The sequence below is a fragment of the Bos mutus genome, chromosome 25 (genome assembly GCF_027580195.1).
Source record: "Bos mutus isolate GX-2022 chromosome 25, NWIPB_WYAK_1.1, whole genome shotgun sequence".
Lineage (NCBI taxonomy): Eukaryota > Metazoa > Chordata > Mammalia > Artiodactyla > Bovidae > Bos > Bos mutus.
In genome coordinates, this window is record NC_091641.1 from 23,298,416 (window position 1) to 23,324,387 (window position 25,972).

At 40.4% G+C, this 25,972-nt stretch overlaps 1 protein-coding gene and 1 pseudogene across 4 annotated transcripts in view; both read right to left on the bottom strand.

Moving 5' to 3' along the window:
* The window catches only part of LYRM1 (LYR motif containing 1), a 39,240-nt gene that overhangs the window by 3,660 nt on the left and 9,608 nt on the right, over window positions 1-25,972 (bottom strand). For 2 of the 4 annotated variants that reach the window (XM_070362935.1, XM_005895563.2), the window contains 2 exons: window positions 7,084-7,242; window positions 2,948-3,040 (listed from right to left, as the gene is read on the bottom strand). In XM_070362935.1, the coding sequence (XP_070219036.1) occupies window positions 2,948-3,040; window positions 7,084-7,242 (252 nt within the window). Of the gene's footprint in view, window positions 1-2,947; window positions 3,041-7,083; window positions 7,243-18,359; window positions 18,974-19,884; window positions 20,057-25,972 lie in introns of those variants that run through there. The other 2 variants (XM_070362937.1, XM_070362938.1) reach the window with 2 other exon arrangements.
* On the bottom strand, window positions 23,741-23,859 carry LOC138985648 (5S ribosomal RNA; annotated as a pseudogene).

The following is a 25,972-nucleotide window of genomic DNA, read 5'->3' on the forward strand; positions in this document are numbered from 1 at the left end:
ATGTCCGACTCTTTGCGACCCCATGAATTGCAGCATGCCAGGCCTCCCTGTCCATCACCAACTCCCGGAGTTCACTGAGACTCACGTCCATCAAGTCAGTGATGCCATCCAGCCATCTCATCCTCTGTTGTCCCCTTCTCCTCCTGCCCCCAATCCCTCCCAGCATCAGGGTCTTTTCCAATGAGTCAACTCTTCACATGAGGTGGCCAAAGTACTGGAGTTTCAGCTTTAGCATCATTCCTTCCAAAGAAATCCCAGGGCTGATCTCCTTCAGAATGGACTGGTTGGATCTCCTTGAAGTCCAAGAGACTAGCAAGAGTCTTCTGCAACACCACAGTTCCAAAGCATCAATTCTTCTGCGCTCAGCTTTCTTCACAGTCCAACTCTCACATCCATACATGACCACAGGAAAAACCATAGCCTTGACTAGACGAACCTTTGTTGGCAAAGTAATGTCTCTGCTTTTGAATATACTAACTAGATTGGTCATAACTTTCCTTCCAAGGAGTAAGTGTCTTTTAATTTCATGGCTGCAGTCACCATCTGTAGTGATTTTGGAGCCCAGAAAAATAAAGTGTGACACTGTTTCCACTGTTTCCCCATCTACTTCCCATGAAGTGGTGGGACCGGATGCCATGATCTTAATTTTCTGAATGTTGAGCTTTAAGCCAACTTTTTCACTCTCCTCTTTCACTTTCATCAGGAGGCTTTTTAGTTCCTCTTCACTTTCTGCCATAATGGTCATGTCATCTGCATATCTGAGGTGATTGATATTTCTCCCGCAATCTTGATTCCAGCTTGTGTTTCTTCCAGTCCAGTGTTTCTCAGGATGTACTCTGCATATAAGTTAAATAAACAGGGTGACAATATACAGCCTTGACGAACTCCTTTTCCTATTTGGAACCAGTCTGTTGTTCCATGTCCAGTTCTAACTGTTGCTTCCTGACCTGCATAAAAATTTCTCAAGAGGCAGATCAGGTGGTCTGGTATTCCCATCTCTTTCAGAATTTTCCACAGTTGATTGTGATCCACACAGTCAAAGGCTTTGGCATAGTCAATAAAGCAGAAATAGATGTTTTTCTGGAACTCTCTTGCTTTTTCCATGATCCAGAGGATGTTGGCAATTTGATCTCTGGTTCCTCTGCCTTTTCTAAAACCAGCTTGAACATCAGGAAGTTCACGGTTCACATATTGCTGAAGCCTGGCTTGGAGAATTTTGAGCATTACTTTACTAGCGTGTGAGATGAGTGCAATTGTGCGGTAGTTTGAGCATTCTTTGGCATTGCCTTTCTTTGGGATTGGAATGAAAACTGACCTTTTCCAGTCCTGTGGCCACTGCTGAGTTTTCCAAATATGCTGGCATATTGAGTGCAGCACTTTCACAGCATCATCTTTCAGGATTTGGAATAGCTCACCTGGAATTCCATCACCTCCACTAGCTTTGTACGTAGTGATGCTTTCTAAGGCCCACTTGACTTCACATTCCAGGATGTCTGGCTCTAGATCAGTGATCACAACATCGTGATTATCTGGGTATAGGCAATTTGATCTCTGGTTCCTCTGCCATTTCTAAATCCAGTTGGTACATCCAGCTTGTAACTCTATACTGATTCATTATTCCTTATAGTCCTTATACACATTAATTCTCAATATAATCTCACAAAGAATATTATTCTAATATTCATAGATGAGAAAATGGAGGCTCAGAAGGATGAATAACTTGCTCATGATTATATATTAAGTGGTAGAACCAGGATTTGAATCCCGATCTGTCTGACTTCAAAGCTTGTGCTCTTCTTTGCCCTATTTCCTGCATGGAGGGGAAAAACCACAGATCGTATAGTGAAACGAGAGTCCAAAGAAGGTGAGGAAAAAGTGTGTATATAAACTTGTTCTGTGCAGAGTGAAAAACTGGACCAACATAAATGTTCAGTGAAAGGGTACTGGTTAAATTATGGCATATTCTTACAAAAGGATACAATGCATCCATTTTAAAAGATGGAAGCAGAGAGATGCAAAAAAAGGGAAGTAAAATAAATAGGCAATAGCAGTATGCCTAGTTTCCCATGTACTTTAAGTAAAGAACATGTATGTATGCAAGTATAGAGAAAAAGACTAAAAGGATATATTACCAAACTATTAGGCTGAGCCAATAAAATATAAAATTGCTGTTTTTGTAGGTCAAGAGTAAAATATTGGCAATTTCATATGGTCCAACTTAAAAGTTATAGTGGTCACTCCCACAGGGTGAGAATTTTTGACAATTTTCACTGTCTTATGTGTTCCTTTAAAGTTTGAATTTTATTTATTCTTTTTTTTAAAATTATGTATTTACATTTGTCTGTGCTGGGTCTTCAGTGCTGCATGTGGGCTACTCTAGTTGTGGTGCACGGGCTTCTCACTGTGGCAGCATCTCCACTTGCAGAGCACGGGCTCTAGGGCACCCTGGTGTAGTAGTTGCAGCTCGAAGGCTCTACAGTGAGGGCTCAGTAGTTGTGATGTATGAGCTTAGCTGTCTTGTGGCATGTAGAATATTCCTGGATCAGGGATTGAACCCATGTCCCCCACATTGGCAGGCGGATTCTTAACCACTGGGCAACCAGGGAAATCCTGAATTTTATTTATTAACAATAAACCTGTTTTTTAAAATACTAGAAATAAAAATCTTTCCATGAAAAAGATAAAAGTTAGAAAACTATATAAATGCGAGCTGGATTTCCTTTCCATTTAGGGGAAAGTTGTACAAGTAGGAGAAGTCAGGCATTCACTGACATTTTAGCTTGTTGTAACGGGTTGGTGGCCATGCAAGCATAACTTATTTCCAACATGCCTCCTACAGGGGCTCTAGGCTTTGGGGCAAGCATGAGTCCTCTTGGTATATATTCTTGGAAATACCTGGGTTGACAAGGATAGGTACACACCACGTGTTAACTGAAGTCACACTTACTGGCCTTGGATAAGGAATCTGGTAATGAAGTCCAATTTCAATCCTGGCTGTGCATTCATCTATACACTGTTTAATCAGGTCTGTGTCTGTGAGCTATTAAAAGGGAAAAAGAGATGAGATTGTTAGCATCTTTCCAATGCTACATAAAGTAGAGGTACACATTTTCTTAAATTTTTTCAGTTCATCAGCCACTAAATTAAATATTGGTCGTTTGAAAAATAAAAAACAATTGAAGATTTCCTGTGGATTAAAACTTTTAAAAATCATTTAGCTAATATAAGCACATAGTAAAAATAATTCAAATAATATAAAAGGATATAATATAAAACAAAATCTTCTTCTTCTTCCTGTCTCTCAATTCCCCTTCTCAGAGACAATTATCAGAAGTTTGTTTGTTTTTCCAGGGATAGTCTATGCATATATAAGTATACTTCTATAAGACCTAGTAGTTTTTCTTACAAAAATGAAACCTCTAAACCCTGCTTTTTCACAAACAACTTGAAGTTCCTTCTATATTTACACGTAACCTGCTCCAGTGTTCTTTCCTGGAGAATACCAGGGATGGTAGAGCCTGATGGGCGGCCGTCTATGGGGTTGCACAGAGTTGGACACGACTGACGCGACTTAGCAGCAGCAGCAGCAGCAGCAGAGCTGCTTCATTCTTTTTAACAGCTGCACAAAATACCAACATATGACTGCATTATAATTTAACCAGTCTTCCACCAGTGGACATTTAGGTTATTTCCAATCTTTTGCCATTTTAAACAATGGATCTCGTATTTTTAACTCTTACAGATAGTCCCTGCAGATTCAAATTACCCTCTAAGAGGTTGTACCAATTTATATTCCTATGAACAATCCATAAATTATATTCCTACCAACAAAGAATGAGAGTGCTTCTTCATACCCTCCCCACATTGATGAAGTGTTTCAGCAATTGCTGTCTAGAAACCCCTGAGTAAGATATTGGAGAATGATCCACCTATTTTGAACTGTAAACTGTTTGCTTATTACTGAGGAGAAGAAATGATGTTTGAAATTTCCAAACAGTTAAACTGTGGTAGTCCAATTTCAAGTAAAGGAATAAAAAGTTCATTCTGAAAACAGAAAGCCAGGAAGTAGATGAGGAGACAATGTTTCGAGGATGGAAAATGAGTCAACATATGACTCTACTAAGAGTCTGAAAGTGGGCTTCAAAGCAGAGCTGGGTTGCATCAGCCCCAGATGACACCCACAGTGAAGCCCAGGCTACCATGGCTTGCAAATTCCAAGGGTGTTCCTGTCCTGTGGTCCTCTTGGAGCACAGAAAAGTTCTAGGACCTGCAATGAATAAAAAGAACCACAGCTGAGTCCCTTTGGACAGAGGCTTAGCTTTCTGACCTCTGTATTTCTCAGAAGCTATTCTGATTGTCTACCTTGGGGGTAGATTTCCATGTTCTCATTTGCCTATTTGGAGTCAGAGCAATTAATGAAATATATTTGGGGTTATTATTAAGCTCTTATAGCAAGTGAGGTTACAGGAGACTACTTAGGTCTACATGAGGGATTAGGGAGAAAGAAGTCCCTAATAAAGATATGGGGACTGAGGGCTTCTAGGGCTCCAGCTGTCCATCTAAACAAGCTGGGTTAGAGTTCTCCAAATTCAGTCATTCAGAGGCTGCCTGCGTGATTTTGTCATCTCCACAACTACCTATGCTAATATTAAACTTTCTCTTTAAATGGACTCTGTTAAGTACAGTACTTACAAAATTATCTGATATTATGTTTCCTTTCTAAAACATGGTAAAACAGTACATATTTTAAAATAAAAAACCTATGTACCTCCCCCAACACAACAACATTATCTCATTCATGGACTGGCACATACACCTCTCTGGCTCGTACCACACTGGGCCAATTCAAGCAGAGGCAAATGAATGATTATTATTGCCTTAACTGTAAGCTCAAAGGGTACTGAGTAGTCCTTAGGTGATTGAACCTGCAAAGCTTTACTGGTCATGTACTACTATGATATCCCCATCCCCAGGTTAGACACCGTGAGGCCATGGTACCTGCCTTTAACTATCAAGGATGTTACCTGTGCAGAACAAATCTGACAAATGAAGCTACAGACAAGGCACAACTGTACATAATCAACAGGGCAATGACTGCAGACTGCTATATAGGAATTCAGAGTAGATGGTCATCATGGGGTTGGTTGAGGGCAAAGGACTTGAGGAAGACTTCCTGGAGAAGATCAATTGAATCAAAGTATTTGTAAGTGCTCATTAATTTAGTGACAACCACAGACAGGGCCATGAGATATACTATAAAGGTATAAGAAACTGTTTATGTGCTCAAGGAACTGACAATCTGGTTAAGGAGACCATACCAACATAAATGAAACAAATAAGGAAAAAAAATTATGACTGTCTAACTAGGGAAAGGTATATAGGTCAGTGGTCTACAAAGTTTTGATCATCTACTTCTTTCAATAAAAAAACTTCTGAGCCCTGAGAATTCCACGGTGGTTCAGTGGTTAGGACTTTCACTGCCGTGTCCCAGGGAACTAAGGTCCTACAAGCCACACAGTGTGGCAAAAAAAAAATTCTGAGCCCATAGCTTCCATGTGTGTATTTATAAATTTATTAAATTAATAATCAATAATATATATATATAAAATAGACATTTTTAAAGGAGCAATAAAAATAAATAGAAACAACACTTACAATATTTTATTTCTAATCCTCAAAGGACTATTCAGGACCTCAAGGGGTACACACATACTGATGTGGTATGCATGGTCTATGCTAAAATCAGAAAAAGTTTGGGGAAGTTGGAGGGTGGTTAGAAGAGAGGAAAGGACTTTCACAAGCAGGTTGGTATTAAAAGCATGTAGGCTTCAGGGATTATAAAAAGGGAAGGATATTATAGATTGGGAGGGTTTCTCAGGTAGCACTTAACCCCATTGGTAATTTTACACTTCTTTCCATCTAACTCTGAAACATCTTTCAGGGACCCTGTCTTGGTTTTGCTCAGTTATATCCCTGATGTCTAGTCTGATGTTTGGAACATGGTAGACACTTAGCTACTTGTTGAACAAACGAATGAGAGCAAAGGGTCACAAAGTAGTGGCAGAAGCTATGGCAGAAATGGGCAAAATGGGAAAGGGAGGTGTTCTTGTGGAAAGATGAATTCTGCTTTGGGCTATTATGCTTATGGTGAGTTCCTACAGGTGGCTGTTGAGAGACCAAGATATGGGATCTGGAGCCATGGTCTTTGGGCCTCAGTATGGAGGGGTGACCTTTAGAGGACCCTTATAGCTGGTGGGAGAGTGTGTGAAAAAGACAGGGCAGAAAGGAGACTGAGACAGGGGTCAGAGAGGGAAAAGTAAAGAGAGTAGATTGTCAGAAGTTTCACAAAGTGAACAGTGACAACACTGAATCCATGAGATCAATGAGAAAGAGGCAAGAAAAGTTAGGAGCTGAAAACGTCTTTCCATGCTTAGAGCCAGACAGTCTTCCCAAGAAGCTGACAGATAATACTTTATGGTTTGTCAAATCAAGCCTCTTAGAATGGTTTTTGGCTCCCTGGTATTTGGGTTCAGCTAGCTAATGGAGGCACTATTTTACCCAATTCCGAGGTCCCAAAGGGCAAATCCTCTCTGCTAGCCAAAGAGGCTTGAGTTCAAAGCTAAGTTATGAAGGGAACCTTTGCCTTAATCCTATTCTCTTTCCTCTGAATGGGTTTATACTTGGAGGCTCTGAATAGCTTATGAACTAAAAAAACCAAACACAACTCTGAGCACTTCCTGTGGTAGTGACTGACAACAGGCACGGTGTGTGAGGAACTGATCCTACCCTGATAATTCTCACTGGACTGATTTAGGTCACCTGGCTCACACAGTCTTCTGAGGATGCTGAGCCACTTACCAGCTGGACTGAAACTTGAAGAAAGTAAAGAGAGAAACCCAGGTTGGGCTCTGTTTTCCAGTGGTTGGGTAAGCCAGCTAGGTTGTGCCTCTGGCCCCTTCTTGCTCCACATTCTGTCCCTCTAATTTGTGCTGCTCAGTCCTCTCAACTATAGGATAGAAAAGAAATGAACAAACACCACAAGAATTGCTCTCCTCCTTGCAATCTCCAACGAGGCCTACTTACATTTTTGTTTTTTTGGAACAGCGTTCTGGCTTCATTTAATATGTACTGTTTTTCTTTAATGGTGTCTTCCATCTGCCCTGATGCAGCCTGCCATTTCTTCGCAAGCCTGAAAATTCTGCGGTAGAGGCCAAGAACTTCTTGTCGTGTTGCCATTGTCATCTTCCGACCCACCAAAATAGAAGGGAGGATAATTTGCATAAAAATTCAGTTTGACAGTAGGCAGTACAGCAGCTGTACATTTAAAAAAATCAAGCTCTTTAATTAGTCTAGAAAATAACTGCTCTTTCTCAACAGATATGTTTGGTAACATTGCCAGAATGGTGCTGTATGAATATCAGCAATCTCTTAGACAGCCCTGTACATCATCCCTTAGCTGAAGGTTGTTCAACCTTGTTGTTTGCCATGATGACTATTTTTATGAATATGACAAAACAAAAATGCACATTTAATGTTCTTTAAACCAGTATATTCTTTCCCAGAGTATCTTAGAAATGATGCTTTTAGTGTATATACTGATAAAATTACATTACTAACTTGAGTGCACAGGAGAAGGCACATTTTGAATAACTAAATTTTCTAGTTATGTGAGAACTTGAGTTTAATGCAGGGGGTGTAAACTGAAGTGCCTCTGGGGCCTAGCAGGCAACAAAATGAGGAAATCTGGCTAGTGGGGACAGTGGCCAACTAGAGATGTGCCCCCTTGAAACAGGACAGTTGGCTACTCAGTCCCAGCCAGCTATTCTTATGTAGAATTGAGGTCCTAAGGGTGCCAGATTTCCTGACAGCTTAACAATAGGTGGCAGTCAAGATGTTTAAAATAAGAAATTTCAAAAAACACAGTATTTATTTTTGAAAATGCAAGTACCCAGAGGGCCAAATAAAATGAGTCTGCAGGCTCAATTCCACTTGTCAGGTTGCAATCTTTTTTTAGTTCATCATAATCTTGTTGAAAATATTTCTCAAAATTGTTGGTCTACTTCCTTCCTTGTCCACATAAGAACTGTATAATAAGTATAACTGAAAATCTTTCTGATGACTGAAGATCTTGTGGCCCTTCTGAGTTTTCACTCTGAAATACATCAGTTTTAATTTCAGAGGATTTGGCCAAGGGAACCAACCCAACTATATTCCTGAAAGCTAGCAGTATTTTTAAAAATTAAGTTCCTGTTAAAGTTATTTTTATTATAAAATATTTCAGATATACAAATATATAGTTAATAACATAATTAAGTCATATATTCTTAAAGAACCTTAAAGAATACATTATACATAGAGTCAAAACCCCATTGCACCCCTTCCAAATCAAATTTCCTCTCCTCTCCCCTAGAAGGAATCACTATCCTGAATTTGTTTACCTTTCTCACATATTGGGCTTCCCTGACAGCTCAGTTGGTAAAAGAATCCACCTGCAATGCAGGAGACCCTGGTTTGATTCCTGGCTCAGGAAGATCTGCTGGAGAAGGGACAGGCTACCCACTCCAGTATCCTGGCCTAGAGAGTCAGACACGACTGAGTGACTTTCACTTCACTTCTCACATATAGCTTTATGCTTAACATACTATTGCTTAGCCAGTTAAAATTTATATATATATGAGGTATTATATCCTTCCACTTGCCTTTTTTGCTCATACTTGTACAATTCATCCATATCCTGTAGCTGTGGTTCATATATTCTAACTACTGCAATTCAGACCACTGCAGGAAGCTATCCCAACATACTTGTCTATTCTCCTACTGATGGACACTGAATTTTTCCCCCTTCCCTCTCTTTTTCACTTATGCAAAAATGTCAGCCTATTTTTTTTTAATAACTTTATTTCTTTATTTATGGTGTGCTGGGTCTTTGTTGCTTTGTGGGCTTTTCTCTAGACTGGCAAATGGGGGCTACGCTCTGGTTGTGGTTCCTGAGCTTCTCATCTCGTGGCTTCTCTTGTTCTGGAGCACTGGCTCTAGGGCACGCAGTCTTCAGTAGTTGCAGCATGTGGGCTCAGTAGTTTTAGCTCCCAGGCTCTTGAGCATGGCTCAATAGTTCTGGTGCACAGGCTTAGTTGCTCTACAGCATGTAGGATCTTCCTGGACCAGGGATCAAACCCATATCTCCTGCATCGGCAGGTGGACTATCACTGAGCCACCAGGGAAGCCCCAGCCTATTTCCTTACTGTTAACTTCTACATCTAAAAGAAATTCACGGATCTTAGGCAAGATGGAACAGTGGAAAGACCCTGAGCTCACCTCTACAGGCACACCAAAATTGCAACTATTGATGAGAAAGCCTGGAATATAGCAAAAAAGATCTCCTACAGCTAAATAAATAAAGAAGGAATCACAATGAAATGGGCAGGAGGGGTGGAGCTGTGGTACAGTCAAGATCCATACCCCTAAGTGGATGACCCACAAACAGAAGAATAATTACAACTGCAGAAGTTCTCAAGAAGCAGTAGCTCCAAGCTCCACATCAGGTTTCTTAGGTTGGGCGGCTGGCACAAGAAGACAAGCCCCTAGAATGATTGGCTTTGAAAGTCAGAGAGGCTTACTTTTTAGAGATCCAGAGAGTGGTGGGATATAGAGACTGTTCTTAATACAGACTATCACATGGGCAGAAGCAGTAATGTGAAGGAGCCTAGGTCAGACCCACATGCTGATCTTTAAGAGTCTCCTGGAGAGACAAGAGGCAACTGGAGCTCATCCTGGAGTCATTGAAACCGATGGCAAGTGTTTTGGGAGCTCGTTTCACCACATGGACCTATTGCTGGCAAGCGTCACTTTGGAATTCTTCCTCTAGCTTATTAGATATCAACCAGACATCACAAACCTGTCTGGGATGCCTCAAGCCAAGTAGCTAGCTGAGCAGAGAAACACCCCACCAACCACCAAACAAGCTGCCTTAAGACTCCCTGAACCCACAGCCATCTCAGGACATGGTTCTATCCACAGAAGGGCCAGGAACTTGCCCCACACACCACACACACTAGCCCCAGGACTTCCAAGACCCTGCGCCTACCCTGAAGGGACATTTGGACTTAGCTCTGTCTACCAGTGCAGCAACACTAGCCTCAGGACCACTACAGCCCTGAAGCCTGCCATGGCAGGACCCAACCCACCTACCATCAGGCTGGCACCAGGTGCAGAATCCCTAGGCCACCACCACCAAGCCAGTATCAGCTCTGAGACATGTTGGGACCTTTAGAGCCAGCTGCCCCAGGATCAGGCCTCATCTACCAGCACCTAACACAAGCTTTGGGACAGCCTGTGCCCTGTAGCCAGCTGTGTCAGGAATCAGCTGCACCCATCAGCAGGTAGATGCTAGACTGGGGAACCATGACTCTGCAAACACCCACCCCAGAACCTGGCTCTACCCACCAGTAAGCCAGCATTAGCCCTGCGGCCCCTCATGATTTTACAGCCAGCTGTGTCGTGACCCAGTCCCACCAATCAGCAGTTGGCAGTATCAGAACAAGTCAGGGCCTAACAAGCAGTTAGACAAGGGGCCAGCCATGCTTACCAGACTGCCCACAGTAGTCAGCCCACCCTAACTGAAGGACCCATGCAGTTCACCTAGTGGGTACCCCTTGACATTATAGTTCTGATGACCAGACAAGAGTATGGTGGCAGGATACACAGAATGTTTCCTACAAAAGACCATTTTTCCAAGGTCGGGAAATGAAATCAATCTACCAGATGTATAGACATAAAAATGGCAAATTAGGCAAAATTAGGTGATAGAGGAACACATTCCAAATGAAGGAATAAGATAAAACCCTAGAAGAAAAACTAAGTAAAGTAGAAATAGGCATTTACCCAATACAGATTTCAAGGTAATAAACATAAACATGATAAAAGAACATGGGAGAAAAATGGATAAAGAGAGTGAGAACTTAGACGTTTTTAACAAAGAGAAAATATAAAGAGTTAGAAAATATAAAGAAAACCAAATAGAGATAAAGAGTATAATAACTGGAATAAAAGACACAGTAATGTAAATCACTGAAGGTGAACAGAAAAAAGAATTAAGAATAAAAAGAAATCTAGGTGACATTTAGGAAAACAATAAGCACACTAACATGCACAATAAAAGGGTCCTAGAAGAAGAGAGAGAGAGAGAGAGAGAGAGAGAGAGAGAGAGAAGAGGGCAGAGAAAGGGGCAGAGAACACATCTGAAGACAAAATAGCTGAAAATTCCTCTAGTATGGGCAAGGAACCAGACATACAGGTCCAGGAAGCACAAAGTCGCAAATAGGATCAACCCAAGGAAAGCCACACAAAGACACACTGCAATTAAAATGGCAAAAATTAAAGATAAAGAGAGAATATTAAAAGCAGCAAGGGAAAACTAACAAGTTACCTACAAGGGAACTCCCATAAGACTATCGACTGACTTTTCAGCAGAAACTCTGCAGGCCAGAAAGCAGTGGTATCATATGTTAGTATTTAGAGGGACGAACGGGAAAAACCTACAGCCAAGAATATTCTACCTGGAAAGATTTTCATTCAGATTTGATGGAAAGATCAAAAATTTTATAAAGCAGCAAAAGATAAAAGGGTTCAGCACCACCCAAAATAGTTTAGAAGATGTTAAGAGAACTTCTCTAAGTGAAAAATAAGGCCGCAACTAGAAACATAAAAATTACAAAACGTAAAAAGCTCACTGGTAAAGGCAAATATATAGTAAAGGTAGTAAATCAACTATATACAAAGCTAGTAGGAAGGTTAAAAGACAATAAACTCATTAAAGGTTTATTGGTTAAAAGACAATAAACTCATTCCTCATAGATGAGGAATAAACTCATCTATGTTTGCAATAAGTATATAAGGGATATACAAAACAAAAAGTTGTAAAATATAATGTCCAAAACAGTAATCATCAGGGAGGGAAGTAAAAATGTAGGGTTATTAAATGCACCTGAAATTGAAAGATCAGCAATTTTTAAAAATTAATTTATTTTAATTGGAGGCTAATTACTTTACTATATTGTAGTGGTTTTTGCCATACATTGACATGAATCAGCCATGGATGTACATGTGTTCTTCATCCTGAAACCCCCTCCCACCTCCCTCCCCATCCCATTCCTCAGGGTCATCCCAGTGCACCAGCCCTGAGCACCCTGTCTCATATATCAAACCTGGACTGGCGATCTATTCCACAAATGATAATATCCATGTTTCAATGCTATCCTATCAAATCATCCCACCCTTGCCTTCTCCCACAGAGTCCAAAAGTCTTTTCTCTACATCTGTGTCTCTTTTGCTGTCTCGTATATAGGGTCATCATTACCATCTTTCTAAATTCCATATATATGCATTAATATACTATAATCAGATGGTGACTGCAGCTATGAAATTAAAAGACGCTTACTCCTTGGAAGGAAAGTTATGACCAACCTAGATAGCATATTCAGAAGCAGAGACATTACTTTGCCAACAAAGGTTCGTCTAGTCAAGGCTATGGTTTTTCCTGTGGTTATGTATGGATGTGAGAGTTGGACTGTGAAGAAGGCTGAGTGCCGAAGACTTGATGCTTTTGAACTATGGTGTTGGAGAAGACTCTTGAGAGTCCCTTGGACTGCAAGGAGATCCAACCAGTCCGTTCTGAAGGAGATCAGCCCTGGGATTTCTTTGGAAGGAATGATGCTAAAGCTGAAGCCTCCAGTACTTTGGCCACTTCATGCAAAGAGTTGAGTCATTGGAAAAGACTCTGATGCTGGGAGGGATTGAGGGCAAGAGGAGAAGGGGACAACAGAGGATGAGATGGCTGGATGGCATCACTGACTCGATGGACGTGAGTCTCAGTGAACTCCGGGATTTGGTGATGGACAGGGAGGCCTGGCATGCTGCGATTCATGGGGTCGCAAAGAGTCGGACACGACTGAGCGACTGATCTGATCTGATCTGATCTGATTGGTGTTTTTCTTTCTGACTTACTTCACTCTGTATAATAGGCTCCAGTTTCATCCACCTCATTAGAACTGATTCAAATGCATTCTTTTTAATAGCTGAGTAATATTCCATTGTGTATATGTACCACAGCTTTCTTATCAATTCGTCTGCCAATGGACATCTAGGTTGCTTCCGTGTCCTGGCTATTGTAAACAGTGCTGCGATGACCATTGGGGTACACATGTCTCTTTCAATTCTGGTTTCCTCAGTGTATGCCCAGCAGTGGGATTGCTGGGGCGTATGGCAGTTCTATTTCCAGTTTTTAAAGGAATCTCCACACTGTTCTCCATAGCGGCTGTACTAGTTTGCACTCCCACCAACAGTGTAAGAGGGTTCCCTTTTCTCTGCACCCTCTCCAACATTTATTGTTTGTAGACTTTTGGATAGCAGCCATTCTGATCGGCATGAGATTGTACCTCACTGTGGTTTTGATTTGCACTTCTCTGATAATGAGTGATGTTGAGCATCTTTTCATGTGTTTGTTAGCCATCTGTATGTCTTCTTTGGAGAAATGTATGTTTATTTCTTTAGCCCATTTTTTGATTGGGTCGTTTATTTTTCTGGAATTGAGCTGCCAGAGCTGCTTGTATATTTTTGAGATTAATTCTTGGTCAGTTGCTTTGTTTGCTATTATTTTCTCCCATTCTGAAGGTTGTCTTTTCACCTTGCTTATAGTTTCCTTCATTGTACAAAAGCTTTTAAGTTTAATTAGGTCCCATTTGTTTATTTTTGCTTTTATTTCCATTACTCTGGGGGGTGGGTCATAGAGGATCCTGCTGTGGTTTATGTCAGAGAGTGTTTTGCCTATGTTTTCCTCTAGGAGTTTTATAGTTTCTGGTCTTAAATTTAGATCTTTAATCCAAAGATCAGCAATTTAAAATAATTGTGTGTATACACACACACACACACACAGATATATATATATATATATATATATACACACACATATACACACACATATTTATGGCTATTCATAAACCTATATTGCACATATACATATATTTATATATACACACACAATAGTTTTTTAATACCCAGAGATAAATGAAAACAAATAAACAAAGATCCAAAATCTATGGGAGGCAGCAAAAGCACCTGTAAGAGCGAAGTTTATAGTGATGCAAGCTTACCTCAGGAAACAAGAATAATATCAAACAACCTAATCTTATACCTAAAGGAAGGAATTAGAAAAAGAACAAACAAACCCCAAAGTTAGTGGAAGGAAAGAGATAATAAAGATCAGAGCAGGTGTTTCCCTGATGGGTCAATGGTTAAGAATCTGCCTGCCAATGTAGGGGACACAGGTCTGATCCCTGCTCTGAGGAGATCCCACATGCAGTGTAGCAACTAAGCCCATGTGCCACAACTGCTGAGTCAGCACTGTAGAGCCTGTGAGCCACAACTGCTGAGTCAGCACTCTAGAGACTGTGAGTCACAACTACTGAGCCCATGAGCTGCAACTACAGAAGCCCACGGCCTAGAGCCCACACTCTGCAACAAGAGAAGCCACCACCGAGAAGCCTGCACACAGCAACTAGAGAGCCCATGCACAGTGATTAGAGAGTAGTCCCTCCTTCCCACACCTAGAGAATGCCCATGGGCAGCAACAAAGACCCAGCATGGCCAAAAATAAATAAATAAATCTGAAAAAAAAAGAGAGCAGAAATTTAAAAAAAATAGAAAAGTCAATGAAACCAACAGATTTTTTTTAAAAGAAAAACAAAATTGATAAATCTTTAGCCAGACTCATGAAGAGAAAAAGAGAAGGCCCAAATCAATAAAATCAGAAATTAAAAAGGAAAAGTTACAGTCAACAGCACAGAAATACAAAAGATCGTAAGTGATTACTAGGAATGACTATATGCCAATAAAATGGACAACAGGAAAAAAATGGAGAAAATCCTAGAAATGTATAATATGCCAAGACTGAACCAGAAAAAAAAAAAAAAAATATGAACAGTCCAATTACCAGTAATAAAATTGAATCATAATTTAAAAATTCTCAATAAACAAAAGTCTAGGACCAGAGGGCTTCACAGGCGAATTCTACCAAACATTTAGAGAAGAGTTAACACCTATCTTTCTCAAGCTATTCCAAAAAATTCTGGAGGAAGGAACAGTTCCTAACTCACTCTATGAGGCCCCTAGCATCACCTTGATCCAAAACCAAACAAAGACATAACAACAACAACAAAAACTACAGGCCTATATCACTGATGGACATAGATGCAAAAATCCTCAACAAATTATTAGCAAACAAAATCCAATGATACACTAGAAGGGTAATACACCATGATCAAATGGGATTTATCAATATCTGCAAATCAATGTGATCAGATCAGATCAGATCAGATCAGTCGCTCAGTCGTGTCCGACTCTTTGCGACCCCATGAATCACAGCATGCCAGGCCTCCCTGTCCATCACCAACTCCCGGAGTTCACTCAGACTCACGTCCATGGAGTCAGTGATGCCATCCAGCCATCTCATCCTCTGTCGTCCCCTTCTCCTCATGCTCCCAATCCCTCCCAGCATCAGAGTCTTTTCCAATGAGTCAACTCTTTGCATGAGGTGGCCAAAGTACTGGAGTTTCAGCTTTAGCATCATTCCTTCCAAAGAAATTCCAGGGCTGATCTCCTTCAGAATGGACTGGTTGGATCTCCTTGCAGTCCAAGGGACTCTCAAGAGTCTTCTCCAACACCACAATTCTAAAGCATCAATTCTTCGGTGCTCAGCTTTCTTCACAGTCCAACTCTCACATCCATACATGACCACAGGAAAAACCATAGCCTTGACTAGATGAACCTTTGTTGGCAAAGTAATGTCTCTGCTTTTCAATATGCTATCTAGGTTGGTCATAACTTTTCTTCCAAGGAGTAAGCGTCTTTTAATTTCATGGCTGCAGTCACCATCTGTAGTGATTTTGGAGCCCCCCAAAATAAAGTCTGACACTGTTTGCACTGTTTCTCCATCTATTTCCCATGAAGTGATGGGACTGGATGCCATGATCTTTGTTTTCTGAATGTTGAGCTTTAAGCCAACTTTTTCACTCTCCATTTTCACTTTCATCAAGAGGCTTTTGAGTTCCTCTTCACTTTCTGCCATAAGGGTGGTGTCATCTGCATATCTGAGGTGATTGATATTTCTCCCGGCAATCTTGATTCCAGCTTGTGTTTCTTCCAGTCCAGCGTTTCTCAGGATGTACTCTGCATATAAGTTAAATAAGCAGGGTGACAATATACAGCCTTGACGAACTCCTTTTCCTATATGGAACCAGTCTGTTGTTCCATGTCCAGTTCTAACTGTTGCTTCCTGACCTGCATAAAAATTTCTCAAGAGGCAGATCAGGTGGTCTGGTATTCCCATCTCTTTCAGAATTTTCCACAGTTGATTGTGATCCACACAGTCAAAGGCTTTGGCATAGTCAATAAAGCAGAAATAGATGTTTTTCTGGAATTCTCTTGCTTTTTCCATGATCCAGTGGATGTTGGCAATTTGATCTCTGGTTCCTCTGCCTTTTCTAAAACCAGCTTGAACATCAGGAAGTTCATGGTTCACATATTGCTGAAGCCTACTCTACATTTAAAAATTGAAAAATTAAAAACCAAAGGATCATCTCAATAGATGCAGAAAAAGCTTTTGACAAAATTCAACATCCACTTATGATAAAAGCTTCCCAGAAAGTGGGCACAGAGGAGATATCCCTCAAAATAACAAACACCGTATATGACAAAATAACATATTTAATGGTGAAAAGCTGAAAGCATTGCCTCTAAGATGAGGAACAAGTCAAGGATGCCCATTCTCTCAACATAGTTTTGGCAGTCCTAGCCATAGCAATCAGAGAAGAAAAATAAAAGGAACCCAAATTTTAAAGGAAGAAGTAAAATTGTCACTATCTGCAGATGGCATGATACCATACATAAAAAATTCTAAAGATCCCACCAGAAAACTACTAGAGCTTATCAATAAATTCAGTAGAGTTGCAGGATACAAAATTAATATATAGAAACCTGCTGCATTTGTCTCTACTAACAACAAACTATCAGACAGAGAAATCAACTAAATAATTCTATTCATCATTATGTCAAAAAAATAAAATATCTCAAAATAAACCTACTAAGGAGGTAGACTTCCCTGGTGGCTCAGACGGTTAAGTGTCTGTCTACAATGTGCGATCCCTGGGTCGGGAAGATCCCCTGGAGAAGGAAATGGCAATCCACTCCAGTACTATTGCCTGGAAAATCCCATGGGCAGAGGACTGGTAGGCTACAGTCCATGGGGTAGCAACTGAGCAACTTTACTTTCAAGGAGGTAGAAGATATCTTGGACTGGAAGAATACTGTTAAAATTATCATACTACTTAAGGCAATCTACAAATACAATGCAATCCCTGTCAAAATACTGATGGCATTGTTCACAGAACTAGGACAAATATTTAAAAATGTGTATAGAAACACAAAAGACTCTGAATAGCCAAAACATCTTCAGAAAGAACAGAGCTGGAGGTAACACATTCCCTGACTTCAGACTATACTACAAAGTTATGCTTATCATAACAGTATCATACATCACTTATGAAGATAAACTTAAACTAGATTAAAGAACTAAAGGAAAGACTGAAAGCCATAATACCCGTAGAAAACACAGATAGAACACTCTGACATAAATTGTGACAATTTTTCTTGACTTGTCTTCTAAGACAAAGGAGACAAAAGCAAAACTAAAATGGGGCCTAATTAAACTTAAAAGCTTTCTTACAGCAAATGAAACCACTGACAAAATGAAAAAACAACCTACTGAGTAGGAGAAAATATTTGTAAATAATATGACTGATAGGTTAATATCCAAAAATATATAGAGAGTTCATACAATTAAATATCAATAAAAACAACCTGATTAAAAAATGGGCAGAAGACCCAAAGAGACATTTTTCTGAAGAAGACATACACGTGGCCACTGTCACATGAAAAGACATTCAGCATCAGTAATCATCAGTAATCCCTGGTAGCTCACATGGTACAGAATTTGCCTGCAATGCAGGAGATGCAGGATCGATCCTTGGGTCAGGAAGATCCCTTGGAGAAGGAATGGGTACCCACTCTAGTATTTTTGCCTAGAGAACTCCATGGACAGATGAGCTTGGCAGTCTACAGTCCACAGGGTTGCAAAAAGTCAGACGTGACTGAGTGACTAACACTTAGCCTAATCATCAGAAATATGCAAATCAAAACCATAATGAGATATTACTTCACACCTGTCAGACAGCTATCATCAAAAAGAACATAAATAATAAATATTGGGGAGGACATAGAAGAAAGGGAACAGTTGGTGGGAATCTAACCTGGTGTAGCCACTATGGAAAACCTATGGAGGTTCCTTGAAAGCTAAAAATGGAACTACCATCAGTTCAGTTCAGTTACACAGTTGTGTCCGACTCTTTGCAACCCCATGGACTGCAGCATGCCAGGCTTCCCTGTCCTTCACCATCTCCTGGAGCTTGCTCAAACTCATGTCCATTGAGTCAGTGATGCCATCCAGTCATCTCATCCTCTGTTGTCCCAGTCTCCACCTCCCTTCAATCTTTCCCAGCCTCAGGGTCTTTTCCAATGAGTCAGTTCTTCATATCAGGTGGCCAAAGTATTGGAGTTTCAGCTTCAGTATCAGTCCTTCCAATGAATATTCAGGACTGATTTCCTGAATCAGTCCAAGGGACTCTCAAGAGTTTTCTCCAACACCACAGTTCAAAAGCATCAATTTTTCAATACTCAGCTCTCTTTATAGTCCAACTCTCACATCCATACATGACTACTAGAAAAATCATAGCTTTGACTAGACGAACTTTTTTCAGCATAGTAACGTTTCTGCTTTTTAATATGCTGTCTAGGTTGGTCATAGCTTTTCTTCCAAGGATCAAGTGTCTTTTAATTTCATGGTTGCAGTCACCATCTGCAGTGATTTTTGGAGCCCAACAAAATAAAATCTGTCACGGTTTCCATTGTTTCCCCACCTATTTGCAAGAAGTGATGAAACTGGATGCCATATTAGTTTTCTGAATGTTGATTTTTTTTTTTTTTTTGAATGTTGACTTTTAAGGCAAATTTTTCACTCTTCTCTTTAACTTCATCAAGAGGCTCTTTAGTTCCTCTTTGCTTTCTGCCATAAGGGTGGTGTCATCTGCATATCTGAGGTTATTGACATTTCTCCCAGCAATCTTGATTCCAGCTTGTGCTTCATCCAGCCTGGCATTTCTCATGATGTACTCTGCGTATAAGTTAAATAAACAGGGTGACAATATACAGCCTCGATGTACTCTTTTCCCAATTAGGAACCAGTCTGTTCTATGTCTGGTTCTAACTGTTGCTTCTTGACCTGCATACCAGTTTCTCAGGAGGCAGGTAAGGTGGTCTGGTATTCCCATCTCTTGAAGAACTTTCCACAGTTTGTTGTGATCCACACAGTTGAAGGCTTTGGCATAGTCAGTAAAGCAGAGAAGTAGATGTTTTTCTGGAACTCCCTTGTTTTTTGCTTTTTCAATGATCCAGTGTTGGCAATCTGATCTCTGGTTCTTCTGCCTTTTCTAAATCCAGCTTGAACATCTGGAAGTTCATAGTTTGCATACTGTTTAAGCCTGGCTTGGAGAATTTTGAGCATTACTTTGCTAGTGTGTGAGATGAGTGCAACTGTGCAGTAGTTTGAACATTCTTTGGCATTGCCTTTCTTTGGGATTGGAATGAAAACTGACCTTTTCCAGTCCTGTGGCCACTGCTGAGTTTTTCAAATTTGCTGGCATATTGAGTGCAGCACTTTCTCAGCATCATCTTTTAGGATTTGAAATAGCTCAACTGGAATTCCATCACCTCCACTACCTTTGTTCGTAGTGATGTTTCCTAAGGCCCACTTGACTTCACACTCCAGGATGTCTGGCTCTAGGTAAGTGATCACACCATCGTGGTTATCTGGGTCATGAAGATCTTTTCTGTACAGTTCTTCTGTGTATTCTTGCCTTATGACCCGGCAATTCTACTTCTGGGTATGTATCTGGGAAAAACAGTAGTTCAAAAAGATAAGTGCACCCAATGTTCATTACATCATTATTTAAAAGATAAGATAGGGAAGTAACCTAAGTGTCTATCAACAGATGAATGGATAAAGAAGATGAAATATATATACACAATGTAATACTACTCAGCCATAAAAAGAATGAAATTCTGCCATTTGCAACAACATAAATGGACCTGGAGGGTACTGTACTTAGTGAGATAAATCAGACAGAAAAAGAGAAATACTCTGTGTTATCACTTATATATGGAATCTAAAAAATAAAAGAAATGAATAAATTAAACAAAACAGACTCATAGATACAGAGAATGAACTACTGGTTACAAGTGGGGAGGTAGTGGGGCAACAGAGAGGTAGGGGATTAAAAGCACAAACTACGAAGTATAAAATCAGTAAGCTACCAGGATGTATTATATAGCACAGGGGTTAGAGTCAATATTTTATAACTATTTTAAACAGAGTACAATCTATAATAACTTTGAATCACTATGTTGAACATCTGAAATTAATATTATAAATCAACAATACCTCAGTTTAAACAATGATTTAAAAAAGAAATTCAAAGAAGATAGGAAAAGAAAGCTCACTACTGGAGGACTGTGATTAGTCAGATTTAGGAGAATGAATACTGTATTCGCCTTTAAAACGAATTAGCAGGCTGGGAAGATGAGGATTTGGCAAGTGAGTAGCAAGACCAGGCAGTGGTACACCTCATTATGAGTCCAGGACTTTATTCAAACAGGTCATCTGTTGAGAAATATGCTGCTCATTGCCCTTTGAGAACAAGACCCATTTCCAACCCAAGGTGGAGGGGTAATAATACATGGAGATTCCACACTTTAGGTTGGTCCTAAGCTTATGAGGATTTGGGCAGCTAAAGAAAGCAGATGGGAGCTGGAAGGAGCTGTGTTATCTAGAAATTCTGAGGGAATTCAAGGAATTCACCTGAGAATGTCTGAATGGCTCTACCTCCTACTTATCCTGACACTGATGACCTTTCTTAAGCAATGAGGAATAAACCATGGCTTAACCATTTTTTTTTAAATTTTATTTTCAAACTTTACAATATTGTATTGGTTTTGCCAAATATCGAAATGAATCCGCCATAGGTATACATGTGTTCCCCATCCTGAACCCTCCTCCCTCCCCATGCCATCCCTCTGGGTCATCCCAGTGCACCAGCCCCAAGCCTCCAGTATCGTGCATCGAACCTGGACTGGTGACTCTTTTCATATATGATATTATACATATTTCAATGCCATTCTCCCAAATCATCCCACCCTCTCCCTCTCCCAGAGTCCAAAAGACTGTTCTATACATCAGTGTCTCTTTTGCTGTCTCGTATACAGGGTTATTGTTACCATCTTTCTAAATTCCATATATATGCGTTAGTATACTGTATTGGTGTTTTTCTTTCTGGCTTACTTCACTCTGTATAATAGGCTCCAGTTTCATCCACCTCATTAGAACTGATTCAAATGTATTCTTTTTTAATGGCTGAGTGATACCCCATTGTGTATATGTACCATAGCTTTCTTATCCATTCATCCTGATGGACATCTAGGTTGCTTCCGTGTCCTGGCTATTATAAACAGTGCTGCGATGAACATTGGGGTACACATGTCTCTTTCAATTCTGGTTTCCTCAGTGTGTATGCCCAGCAGTGGGATTGCTGGATCATAAGGCAGTTCTATTTCCAGTTTTTTAAGGAATCTCCACACTGTTCTCCATAGTGGCTGTACTAGTTTGCATTCCCACCAACAGTGTAAGAGGGTTCCCTTTTCTCCACATCCTCTCCAGCATGTATTGCTTGTAGACTTTTGGATCGCAGCCATTCTGACTGGCGTGAAATGGTACCTCATAGTGGTTTTGATTTGCATTTCTCTGATAATGAGTGATGTTGAGCATCTTTTCATGTGTTTGTTAGCCATCTGTATGTCTTCTTTGGAGAAATGTCTATTTAGTTCTTTGGCCCATTTTTTGATTGGGTCATTTATTTTTCTGGAATTGAGCTCTAGGAGTTGCTTGTATATTTTTGAGATTAGTTGTTTGTCAGTTGCTTCATTTGCTATTATTTTCTGAAATCACTACTTCACCCAAATTCAAACGTTAAAAGGGCTAAAGTTATATCCATTATACCTGATATTCATTTTGACATGGACTATGTTGTGCTATGCTTAGTCGCTCAGTTGTGTCCGCCTCTTTATGACCCCATGCACTGTACCCGCCAGGTTCCTCTGTCCATGGGGATTCTCCAGGCAAGAATAATACTGGAGTGGGTTGCCATGCCCTCCTCCTGGGGATCTTCCCAACCCAGGGATAGAACCCAGGTCTCCCGAATCACAGGAGGATTCTTTACCAGCTGAGCTACCAGGGAAGCCCAACATCCGTTACGCCTCACAGGAAAAAACACTTAAAAGGAATTCATACAAATTAAGAGAGATCATCATTCATTATGGCTAATCATAATGAAAACTCATAGAATTGATGATGTTTTTCCTGGTAAAGAAACAGGTTTCTGAGTTTCTGGCTATCCCTAAAACTCCATGGTTTCATACAAAAATACATGAGTCAGTTCCTGTGAGGAGCAGACTCTGCAACAAACTTCTATTCACAACTGCTTCACTTTCCTGTCATTAACAGATTAAACTTCCTTGACCGCACAATACCAAAAGAGGAAGGTGAAGGCGATCTGGCATATTAAAACAGCAGCAACCTTCTCCAAAGTCTGGCTTTCATTTCTTTTTTTCTACTACTCTAAGAACCACAGCTTCATACTTTAACTGATCATTCTATTTATATCTGATACACAAGCCTTGCCATTACAATACTTGAGATAACAAGCAGAACTAACAACTCGTATTTAATAGGACCATTTTCAAAACACTTTAACGTTTAAGTGTTTTGAAAACTAATCCTGGTACTTCCCTGGTGATACAGTGTTTGAGAATCTGCCTCCCAATGCAGGGGAAGCTGGTTTGATCCCTGGTCAAGGAACTAAAATCCCACATGCCTAGAGGCAACTGCTGAGCCCTTGTGCTCTAGAGCCTGTACTCTACAAAAGAGGCTCACAGGCTGCAAAAAACCCTAATCCTAAAAGGGAAATAAGTGATGTTTCCCTTTCCAAGACTAGATGACCCAGAAAACTCAAGTCCAAAAGATTTCCACAGACAGTCTAAGCTGTATTACGTACTATTAACAAGTGGGTGTTACAAAGCTTGTGATTCTAGAAACAAAATCAGCCACGTAAGTAAAAAAAAAAAAAAAATTTAAGCTATTTTCCTTTTGGTTTATATTTCTATTCCTAGGAAGCAACGTATTTAGGAAAAGTACCTTTTCCCTAAGAGCTTTTCTCCTTTTGGATTTAATGGCTTGAAACCAACATTTACTCGTCTAATTATCAATTATCTCTCACTATTGATGCAGGGTTAGTGAAGTGAAGTGAAGTCGCTCAGTTGTGTCCGACTCTTTGTGACCCCATAGACTGTAGCCTACCAGGCTCCTCTGTCCATGGGATTTTCCAGGCAATAGTACTGGAGTGGATTGCCATTTCCTTCTCCAGAGGATCTTCCCAACCCAGGGCTCGAACCCGGGTCTCCTGCATGGTAGACAGACGTTTTACTGTCTGAGCCACCAGGGAAGTTCAATGAAAATAATAAAAAACACCTAGAGCACCCGGTATTCCCAGACGGTCTCCCATCCAAGTACTACCCAGGCCCGACCCTGCTTAGCTTCCAAGATCAGACGAGATCAGGCTCGTTCAGGGTGGTATGGCCATTAAATCAGCCCTTATCCTTCTTCACTAGTATCAGGGGTTGATCTGATGCAGCGGGGTTTGCTGGGATTCTCCCATGGGCGATATAAGGAATATTAAGTTGTTTAGAGGACCACAACTGAACTGCAATCACAACTGCCTGTGAAATCAGTTCTTATATTTAGAACTTCTTAAAAGTTTTGTAACTTTTATCCTGAGACTGATAGTTCTTCAAATTCTGCTTTTCACTTCCTTAACCCTCAAATCCCAGAATGAGGAAAGATAAGAGATAGGAAGTATGCCTTGGAGGAACTGTGACTGGAAATTGGGCTCTTTTCTTCAAGTCATACTTCATGTATAAACACAGTGCCTGGATAAAACTTGTTATCAAGCACCTACCATGTGCAGCCTGTACTATTAAGAAAAGGCTGATAAATGTCATTGCTAGTACATTTTGGCCTCAGGACATAGTCAGAACTTTCCCCTAAAGCAAGTGTCCCAAAGATTCGTTGGTGAGGTAATTTTTCATGTATAATAGAATATTTATTTTCTTACTGTGATTCTCTTAATGTGTTTTAATAGCCCACCAAACGCACAACCCAGATAATCATGGTGCTGTGCTCACTCACCTAGAGCCAAACATTCTGGAATGTGAAGTCAAGTGGGCCTTAGAAAGCATCACTACAAACAAAGCTAGTGGAGGTGATGGAATTCCAGTTGAGCTATTATTTCAAATCCTAAAAGATGATCCTGTGAAAGTGCTGCACTCAATATGCCAGCAAATTTGGAAAACTCAGCAGTGGCCACAGGACTAGAAAAAGTCAGTTTTCATTTCAATCCCAAAGAAAGGCAATGCCAAAGAATGCTCAACCTACCACACAATTGCATTCATCTCACACGCTAGTAAAGTAATGCTCAAAATTCTCCAAGCCAGGCTTCAGCAATACGTGAGCTGTGAACTTCCAGATGTTCAAGCTGGTTTTAGAAAAGGCAGAGGAACCAGAGATCAGATTGCCAACATCCACTTGATCATCAAAAAAGCAAGAGAGCTCCAGAAAAACATCTACTTCTGCTTTATTGACTACGCCAAAGCCTTTGACTGTGTGGATCACAACAAACCATGGAAAATTCTTCAAGAGATGGGAATACCAGACCACCTGACCTGCCTCTTCAGAAATCTGTATGCAGGTCAGGAAGCAACAATTAGAACTGGACATGGAACAATAGACTGATTCCAAATAGGAAAAGGAGTACATCAAGGCTGTATATTGTCACCCTGTTTATTTAACTTATATGCAGAGTACATCATGAGAAATGCTGGGCTGGATGAAGTACAAGCTGGAATCAAGATTTCTGGGAGAAATATCAATAACCTCAGATATGTAGATGACAGCACCCTTATGGCAGAAAGTGAAGAACTAACGAGCCTCTTGATGAAAGTGAAAGTGGAGAGTAAAAAAGTTGGCTTAAAGCTCAACATTCAGAAAACAAAGATCACGGCATCCAGTCCCATCACTTCATGGCAAATAGATGGGGGAAACATTGGAAACAGTGGCTGATTTTATTGTTTTGGGCTCCAAAATCACTACAAATGGTGACTGCAGCCATGAAATTAAAAGACGTTTACTCCTTGGAAGGAAAGTTATGACCAACCTAGGAGCATATTAAAAAGCAGAGACATTACTTTGCCAACAAAGGTCCATATAGTCAAGGCTATGGTTTTTCTAGTAGTCAGGTATAGATGTGAGAGTTGGACTATAAAGAAAGCTAAGCACCGAAGAATTGATGCTTTTGGACTGTGGTGTTGGAGAAGACTCTTGAGAGTCCCTTGGACTGCAAGAAGATCCAACCTGTCTATCCTAAAGGAAATCAGTCCTGATATTCATTCCCGACTGAAGCTGAAGCTGAAACTCCAATACTTTGGCCATCTGATGCGAAGAACTGACTCATTAGAAAAGACCCTGATGCTGGGAAAGATTGAAGGCAGGAGGAGAAGAGGACAACAGAGGGTGAGATGGTTGGATGGCATCACTGACTCAATGGACATGATTTTGAGTAAACTCCAGGAGTTGGTGATTGACAGGGAGGCCTGGCATGCTGCAGTCCATGGGGTCAACAAAGAACTGGACATGACTGAGCGA